This window comes from Entelurus aequoreus, linkage group LG18, assembly GCF_033978785.1.
Source record: "Entelurus aequoreus isolate RoL-2023_Sb linkage group LG18, RoL_Eaeq_v1.1, whole genome shotgun sequence".
In the NCBI taxonomy this organism is placed as follows: domain Eukaryota; kingdom Metazoa; phylum Chordata; class Actinopteri; order Syngnathiformes; family Syngnathidae; genus Entelurus; species Entelurus aequoreus.
The window spans coordinates 6724370-6734369 of NC_084748.1; the positions used below are offsets into that span (position 1 = coordinate 6724370).

At 39.6% G+C, this 10000-nt stretch overlaps 1 protein-coding gene across 1 annotated transcript in view; it reads left to right on the forward strand.

The window, feature by feature from the left end:
• The window catches only part of LOC133633749 (MORN repeat-containing protein 4-like), a 32928-nt gene extending 23049 nt beyond the window's left edge, over positions 1-9879 (forward strand). The window contains exon 5 of the mRNA XM_062026406.1: positions 720-9879. Within this exon, the coding sequence (XP_061882390.1) occupies positions 720-871 (152 nt within the window). The 3' untranslated portion in view covers positions 872-9879. The remainder of the gene's footprint in view (positions 1-719) is intronic.
• The last annotated feature ends 121 nt before the right edge of the window (positions 9880-10000 follow it).

Here is a 10000-nt window from a genome sequence, read left to right on the forward strand (position 1 = left end):
CTAAAGGTAAAATAAATAAAAAAAATGCATTTATCTTGTTATGGTTTGAAAATGAAAAATATCAAAATGGCCCCCAAATGCTTTAATTTTTCCGTGTGCGGCCCTCAGTGGAAAAAGTTTGGACACCCCTGGTGTAGAGTGTTCTGGGCTTCAGACATGATTTTATTTCACGATTCCTTGAGGGAAAAAAATGCCTGGTTAGGCTTTGTGTATGTAGTGTGTGCCTTCCTTGCTTTACAGCTATGTTGTTATTATGCTGTTTGTTACTTATGTATGTTATGTTGCAGCTATTTCAAATAGTTTTGTCAATTTGTTCTGGCCTGAAACAAATTGGCCCTTTGAAACATATCTCTGTCTTTGTGTGTTGTATGTAGACCACATTGCTTAGCAGAGTTCAGTGATGCAAATGCATGTCAAGTTGATCAATAACAGTACTGAAATTAAGGCTAAAAAGGCATTAATGGGGGCCTTAAAAAAATATATATATATATATATATACAGTATATAACTAACTAAATAGTTACTTTTCACAGTAACGCATTACTTTTTGGTGTAAGTAACTGAATTAGTAACTGAGTTACTTTTGAAATAAAGTAACAAGTAACTGTTACTAGTTACTGGTTTTCAGTAACTAACCCAACACTGGTGACGACACAGACTCCACCCACCGGCTGTCAGTCATGCTTTGGATGACAGTCGGCGTTCTCTGTGCGGCGCAGGACTGTTAACGTTCATGGACGGCGGCGGCGGAGGAGGAGGCGGCCACGAGGGCGTGTTTGAGAGCGGCCAGCTGACGAGGAGGGAGGCCAGCCAGGGGGCGGTCCCGAGGGCGCAGGCGGCCGCCGCCAAGGCCCGCGCTCTGACCGCGTGACCCCCACCCCCCCACCCGGACGACACCAGCAGCAGCCTACGTCTCGTCCGTTTCTACGACGACCGCCTTGTAAACGTAACGTTTTGACGGCCTTTTCTTTCTTCCTGTTGTTTTTGTGGTGTGGAGGAGCGAGCCGCAGATTCTGGGTCAGCCGGGGTCCAAACACAGTGGTGCTAAACCCCCACGCCGTTTCAGCGTCAGAGAACGAGACATCCTGTTGACGCTACCGAAACAAAACAAGGTTGCCGTGGTTACGACACGTCAGGAGTCACAGTCGACGCAGCTGCTTTATGTGTTTTAGGAGCGTACAAACGATGTGATACCATCTGTCTTAAGTCCGGAACAATTTTTGAAACGGTCGCCCGTCTCTCGTCCTTTTGTCCATTTAGGTTGCCTCGCCTTGACGGGTATCGAAACTAGAGATGTCCGATAATATCGAACTGCCGATATTATCGGCCGATAAATGCTTTAAAATGTAAAACAATAACACACCTTTTCAGTATCTTTGCTTGTTGTTGTTTGTTTTTTTTCAAACTATTTGCATTAGAGATGTCCGATAATATCGGCAGTCCGATAAATGCTTTAAAATGTAATATCGGAAATTATCAGTATCTGTTTCAAAAAGTAAAATGTATGACTTTTTAAAACGCCGCTGTACGGAGTGGTACACGGACGTAGGGAGAAGTACCGAGCGCCAATAAACCTGAAAGGCACTTAAAATCACATAATATCTACGGCTTTTCACACACACAAGTGAATGCAAGGCATACTTGGTCAACAGCCATACAGGTCACACTGAGGGTTGTGGTATAAACAACTTTAACACTGTTACAAATATGCGCCACACTGTGAACCCACACCAAACAAGAATGACAAACACATTTCGGGAGAACATCCGCACCGTAACACGACATGAACACAACAGAACAAATACCCAGAACCCCTTGCAGCACTAACTCTTCCGGGATGCTACAATATACACCTCAACCTCCTCATGCTCTCTCAGGGAGAGCATGTCACAATTTCCAAGCTGCTGTTTTGAGGCATGTTAAAAAACATAATGCACTTTGTGACTTCAATAATAAATATGGCAGTGCCATGTTGGCATTTTTTTTTCCATAACTTGAGTTGATTTATTTTGGAAAAACCTTGTTACATTGTTTAATGCATCCAGCGGGGCATCACAACAAAATTAGGCATAATAATGTGTTAATTCCACGACTGTATATATCGGTATCGGTTGATATCGGAATCGGTAATTAAGAGTTGGACAATAATCGAATATCCGTATATCGGCAAAAAAGCCATTATCGGACATCTCTAATAATAATAATAGATTTTATTTGTAAAAAGCACTTTCCATTGAGCAAACAACCTCAAAGTGCTACATTGTATTAAACAAATAAAATGATAATAAAAATAAATTAAAATTAAAATAAGAACTAGCATGCATATATCTAAAAAAAAAAAAGGCTTTTTTAAAAGCATCCACAGTCTGTGGTGCCCTCAGGTGGTCAGGCAGAGCATTCCACAGACTGGGAGCAGCGGAGCAGAAAGCCCGGTCTTTGTCCTCGGAGGTTGGAGGAGGTTAGTCTGTCCGGAGCGGAGGTGTCGTGTGGAGGATTTGGGGGTGAGCAGTTCTTTGAGGTAGAGGGGGGCTTTTCCATGGAGGCACTGGTGGGTTAGTAGGGAGACTTTGTATTCAATCCTGAGTGGAACAGGAAGCCAGTGAAGGGATTTGAGAACTCGTGTGATGTGGTCGAATTTCGTATTGTGGTCGTATTAATGCACTTTGTGACTTCAATAATAAATATGGCAGTGCCATGTTGGCATTTTTTTTTCCATAACTTGAGTTGATTTATTTTGGAAAAACCTTGTTACATTGTTTAATGCATCCAGCAGGGCATCACAACAAAATTAGGCATAATAATGTGTTAATTCCACGACCGTATATATCGGTATCGGTTGATATCGGAATCGGTAATTAAGAGTTGGACACTATCGGAATATCCGGATATCGGCAAAAAATCCATTATCGGACATCTCTAATAATAATAATAATAGATTTTATTTGTAAAAAGCACTTTCCATTGAGCAAACAACCTCAAAGTGCTACAGTGTATTAAAAAATGTTTAAAAATATAATAAAAAATAAATACAATTGAGGAGAAACGCGTAGACACTGTACTCTTGTACAGTGTCGTCCCACGCTCTGACGAAAGATGGTACGTCTCCTTTTTTATTTGGACTTTCCCTGATTACCGTATTTTTCGGAGTATAAGTCGCTTCGGAGTATAAGTCGCACCTGCCGAAAATGCATAATAAAGAAGGAGAAAAACATATATAAGTCGCAATGGAGTATAAGTCGCATTTTTTGGGGAAATGTATTTGATAAAACCCAACACCAAGAATAGACATTTGAAAGGCAATTTAAAATAAATAAAAAATAGTGAACAACAGGCTGAATAAGTGTACGTTATATGAGGCATAAATAACCAACTGAGAACGTGCCTGGTATGTTAACGTAACATATTATGGTAAGAGTCATTCAAATAACTATAACATGTAGAACATGCTATACATTTACCAAACAATCTGTCACTCCTAATCGCTAAATCCCATGAAATCTTCTACGTCTAGTCTCTTACGTGAATGAGCTAAATAATATTATTTGATATTTTACGCTAATGTGTTAATAATTTCACACATAAGTCGCTCCTGAGTATAAATCTTTCCCCCGGCCAAACTATGAAAAAAACTGCGACTTATAGTCCGAAAAATACGGTACATGGCAACAGCTGTTTCTAAGGGAGGGGGGGTCATAAACAGACATCGCCTTTGGTTACAAATCAGTAAAAAGAAAAGGTCGTAAAACAGTTCAAAGAAAAGGTGCCTGGAGGGAGGTCAGGCCCTGCCTCCTCTCCGCTTTGTAGCTTTTGGGTCAAGACAAAATCTTCCTGTGGATTACAATACATCAAAGAATCGATAATTAAGAGTTGGACAATATCAAAAGCCATTATCGGACATCTCTAGTTTGCGTTATGGCCGCACTGTTTTATAAAGCGTAGGGGACAAAGTAGTACGGAATTTTTTAGACGTTTATTTGGTTCGACTGTGACACACTCCTGTTGTGGTCGAGTAACGGTTACCATGGCAACCACGCCCTTCTCTAGCGCTAACATCAACCTTTTACCTCGACACGACCAAAGCTCCCGCAATATCATTGGTGCTGCGGAGGCGGCCCGGACACTCGGTTAGGGTGTGGCGCGGGAAGGGGGCGGGGCTTAACCCGGCCCCGATTCACTCGGTGCCCTTACAGCTTCTTCACCCTCGTCATCCTCAGTGCCAACCGCGCAGTGCCAAGCGACCTCGGCTGCTCCAGGATCTGTGACTCCTCCTCCCCCCACACACATCTGCCTTTGGGACGCCACATGATGCGTGCAATTAGCGTCGGTGTCGGAGGTGTCTTTTCAAAATAAGAGGTCCTCCAGTGCAACACTTGTGACTGGATGAGGTGTTTTTTGGGTTTAATAGTAAACATTTTGATCTCCTTGTGCGATCGTTGAAGTCACTTGGAGTGTTTGTGTTGTGGCGCTAACAAGGCGTGTGATGAGCTGTAACAACACACTATGTGTATGGCACACTGCCAGCTGTGTGTGTGTATGTGTGTGTGTGTGTGTGTGTGTGTGCGTGTATTCAATAGCAAGCAGTCAATTGTCAGTTATGTGATTATCTGAAGCTGCCATTAATTACGACAGAGGGGTGGGGGGCATTTTAATTAGCCGTTAGCTGTTAGCCGTTTTTTCCCCGTGCACTTAAACAACGTGTCGGTCCACTTGTGTGTATTGTTGTGTGTGTGTGTGTGTTACACCACGGAGGCTCGCCGAACCCTTTAAAAAGCACCTTAAAGCCACGTGAAATGTTGTCATGTGGCGTTAGCGTCACCAGTCACGACGAGCAAGCCTCCCTTTCACGTCGTTAACGTGGCAAAATTGTCTAGCGATTGTTGTCGTGGCGCTAATTGCGAGCTCGGAGGACCGGTCGCTCGTTTCTATCGGTTTTCTTGCCGGGAACAAAAGGAGAAAATCAATAGCGGCTTAACGTCGACATTGACTACTATTCATTCATGGGATTCGTGCTAATGTGGCTGCGAGCATAGAATCATAGTTGTTTGGGGGTTTAAAAAGTGTCGTTGGCGTGCTAGCACCCGTCTCACACACACGCCTGGCTATGCTAAGCTAGTCGTTTTTTTTTGCTGCAAAGAGCAGTCGGCAACACCCGCTAAGCAAGGGTGATGTCGACACAGACATTAAAGGGGCAATTTGAAAATACGCTGAAGACGCTCGGCTGTTCCTCCTGGCTCGGCAAAAGTTTGCGTGTACGTACTTTGACGTGAAATACACAGTCGATGTCTCTCAGTGTACTTGCCAGCAGGCACAGGACGTTGAAACAATGTTGAGAATTCGTCGGATTAGGTCCAGATGTTGAGCAACTCAAACCTAACATCAGAACAACATGCTTTTTGAGGACGTTTATACAATGTCAGGTTGTGACGTTGATTTGACCATTGAATTTTGGTCATTTCCCAACCATTATTCTACAACTCAAACCTAACATTGAAACAACATGCTTTTTGACGTTTATTCAATGTCAGTTTGTGACGTTAATTTAACCATTGAATTTTGGTCATTTCGAAACTATTATTCTACAACTCAAACCTACCATTGAAACAACATACTTTTTGACAAAGTTTCATCAATGTTGGGTTCTGATGTTGATTTGACCATTGAATTTTGGTCATTTCCCAACCATTATTTTACAACACAAATACAACGTTGAAACAACATGCTTGGTGAGGACGTTTATTCAATGTCAGGTTGTGACGTTGATTTGATCATTGAATTTTGGTCATTTCTAAACCATTATTCTTCTACTTAAATTTAACATTGAACAAAATGCTTTTGGACAACGTTTATTCAATGTTGGGTTCTGACGTTGATTTGACCATTGAATTTTGGTCATTTCCCAACCATTATTCTTCTACTCAAATCTAACGTTGAAACAACATGCTTTTTGGGGACGTTTATTCAATATCAGATTGTGATGTTGATTTGATCATTGAATTTTGGTCATTTCCCAACCAATATTCTACAACACAAATACAACGTTGAAACAACATGCTTTTTGAGGACGATTATACAATGTCAGGTTGTGACGTTGATTTGATCATTGAATTTTGGTCATTTCCCAACCTTTATTCTACAACTCAAACCTAACATTGAAACAACATGCTTTTTAAAAACGTTTATTCAATGTTGGGTTCTGACGTTGATTTGACCATTGAATTTTGGTCATTTCCCAACCATTATTCTACAACTCAAACCTAACATTGAAACAACATGCTTTTTGACAATGTTTATTCAATTGCGGGTTCTGACGTTGATTTGACCATTGAATTTTGGTCATTTCCCAACCTTTATTCTACAACTCAAACCTAACATTGAAACAACATACTTTTTGACAAAGTTTCATCAATGTTGGGTTCTGATGTTGATTTGACCATTGAATTTTGGTCATTTCCCAACCATTATTTTACAACACAAATACAACGTTGAAACAACATGCTTGGTGAGGACGTTTATTCAATGTCAGGTTGTGACGTTGATTTGATCATTGAATTTTGGTCATTTCTAAACCATTATTCTTCTACTTAAATTTAACATTGAACAAAATGCTTTTGGACAACGTTTATTCAATGTTGGGTTCTGACGTTGATTTGACCATTGAATTTTGGTCATTTCCCAACCATTATTCTTCTACTCAAATCTAACGTTGAAACAACATGCTTTTTGGGGACGTTTATTCAATATCAGATTGTGATGTTGATTTGATCATTGAATTTTGGTCATTTCCCAACCAATATTCTACAACACAAATACAACGTTGAAACAACATGCTTTTTGAGGACGATTATACAATGTCAGGTTGTGACGTTGATTTGATCATTGAATTTTGGTAATTTCCCAACCTTTATTCTACAACTCAAACCTAACATTGAAACAACATGCTTTTTAAAAACGTTTATTCAATGTTGGGTTCTGACGTTGATTTGACCATTGAATTTTGGTCATTTCCCAACCATTATTCTACAACTCAAACCTAACATTGAAACAACATGCTTTTTGACAATGTTTATTCAATTGCGGGTTCTGACGTTGATTTGACCATTGAATTTTGGTCATTTCCCAACCTTTATTCTACAACTCAAACCTAACATTGAAACAACATGCTTTTTGACAATGTTTATTCAATTGCGGGTTCTGACGTTGATTTGACCATTGAATTTTGGTCATTTCCCAACCTTTATTCTACAACTCAAACCTAACATTGAAACAACATGCTTTTTAAAAACGTTTATTCAATGTTGGGTTCTGACGTTGATTTGACCATTGAATTTTGGTCATTTCCCAACCATTATTCTACAACTCAAACCTAACATTGAAACAACATGCTTTTTGACAATGTTTATTCAATTGCGGGTTCTGACGTTGATTTGACCATTGAATTTTGGTCATTTCCCAACCATTATTCTACAACTCAAACCTAACATTGAAACAACATGCTTTTTGACAATGTTTATTCAATTGCGGGTTCTGACGTTGATTTGACCATTGAATTTTGGTCATTTCCCAACCATTATTCTACAACTCAAACCTAACATTGAAACAACATGCTTTTTGACAATGTTTATTCAATTGCGGGTTCTGACGTTGATTTGACCATTGAATTTTGGTCATTTCCCAACCATTATTCTACAACTCAAACCTAACATTGAAACAACATGCTTTTTGACAATGTTTATTCAATTGCGGGTTCTGACGTTGATTTGACCATTGAATTTTGGTCATTTCCCAACCATTATTCTTCTACTCAAACCTAACGTTTGGAACAACATGCTTTTTGAGGACGTTTATTCAATGTCAGGTTGTGACGTTCATTTGACCATTGAATTTTGGTCATTTCCCGACCATTATTCTACAACACAAATACAACGTTGAAACAACATGCCTTTTGAGGACGTTTATTCAATGTCAGGCTGTGACGTTGATTTGATCATTGAATTTTGTCGTTTCCAAACCATTATTCTACAACTCAAATCTAGCGTTGAAACAACATGCTTTTTGACGTTTAATCAATGTCGGGCTGTGACGTTGATTTGACCATTGAATTTTGGTCATTTCCCAACCAACAACGTGGTTCCAACGTTGGACATCAACATCGTCTCAATTTACAGATACAACTATTTTGCAACAATGTTTCAAAGTCAACGTATAATCAACGTTGTATCAATGTCTTCTGCCTGCTGGCTTTTTCATGCACCAATGTTGGGAAACATTTGCCATTATTACTATAAGTATGGAAAAGCTCTCTGAGCGTCGACCGAGTGCCTAAACATGAAAAAAAAGGGAAAAAAATGTTGTGCTTTGAATCGTTGAATCACTGTGCTTGCAAAACCTTTCAAATATGTGGTACGCCGCCAAGAAAAAGCGATTTGCAATAGAAGGCAGAAGAAGGAACAGAAGTGTTGCTAAAAGAAGACAAAAAAACTTGACGCTTTCTTGGAGGCAAAGGTCAGACTTTGGCATCAAACATTAACTCATGCCAAGGTTTCGCTCTGAGGGGCTTTTAAATAAAAACATTAGTGCTGTCAAATGATGATTTTTCAATCGGATTAATCACACCTTTGAATTTAGATTAATCATGATTGTTCACAGGTTATTACTCGCTTGCATCGTTTATAAAACCCTGCAAAAAGGGCCCGATATTTGGACACAAATGCAATTTTACTGTCAGAATGTCATCCAGGAACATTTTTAAATGCTTTACTTAAAGGTACGTCATTTACTTTGTTAAATCCCGCTCAGTTTTATCCTGTTAGGGAGTATTTGAAATGGAAATTACCACACCAGTCGGAGTCTCCTCAGTAGGGTTTAAAACTGTACCACGATATACTGTAAGTGTTTGATATTGGTCGATGTTGATAATTATCTATGTTTTCACGACCTATGGAAAACAAGGAGCAGGTGTAAAATGTACAAAATGTCAAAATGTTTATTTCAAATGTAAATTCCTCTGATTATAGTCTCCTCAGCTATGAAGGCAGAAAGGAAATGTCAACACAAGCATGGAAAGCACTCAAACAATCAATGTACCACATTTTCTGGACTATAGAGTGCTCTGGTATACAAGCCACACCCACTACATTTTCGGACAAAAAATATATTTCTGTTAATAAGCCGCACCGGACTATAAGCCGCAGATATATACGTTGTGAAATTAGTTATTTACACAGAAATATTTATTTACATACCTTAGTTGTTTCCAAACAGTGTCTGAGACAAGGCAGTAAAACGTCTGATCAAATAAAACAGAAGTCATTGAATGACGAACAGGGAACCGGGGAAGAAAAAGGCAAAAACAGGCAAAAATGGTAAAAATGCCGAAAATGATCAAAAATACCTAGTTTGAGTTCCATAAGGCCCGAGAAGAGCCAGAATGACCAAAATGTCAAAAAATACACCCAGGAATGGCGCACAGGGAAGCAGGGAAGAAAAAGGCAAAAACAGCCAAAAATTAAAAAATTGGCAAAAATTCTCAAAAATACCTAGTTTGAGTTCCATAAGTCCCGGGAAGAGACAGAATGACCAAAATGTCAAAAATACACCCAGGAATGGCGCACAGGGAAGCGGGGAACAAAAAGGAAAAAACAGCCCAAACTGTGAAAAATGGCGAGAATTATCAAAAATTCCTAGTTTGAGTTCCATAGTACCGGGAAGAGCCAGAATGACTAAAATGTCCCAAAAAAAATACACCCAGGAATGGCGCACAGGGAAGCGGGGAAGAAAAAGGCAGAAACAGCCAAAAATATGAAAAATGCCAAAAATCATCAAAAATACCTAGTTTGAGTTCCATAAGTTCCGGGAAGAGACAGAATGACTAAAATGTCATATATACACCCAGGAATGGCGCACAGGGAAGCGGGAAGGAAAAAGGCAAAAACAGCCAAAAATCTGAAAAATGCCGAAAATGATCAAAAATACCTAGTTTGAGTGCCATAAGAATGACTAA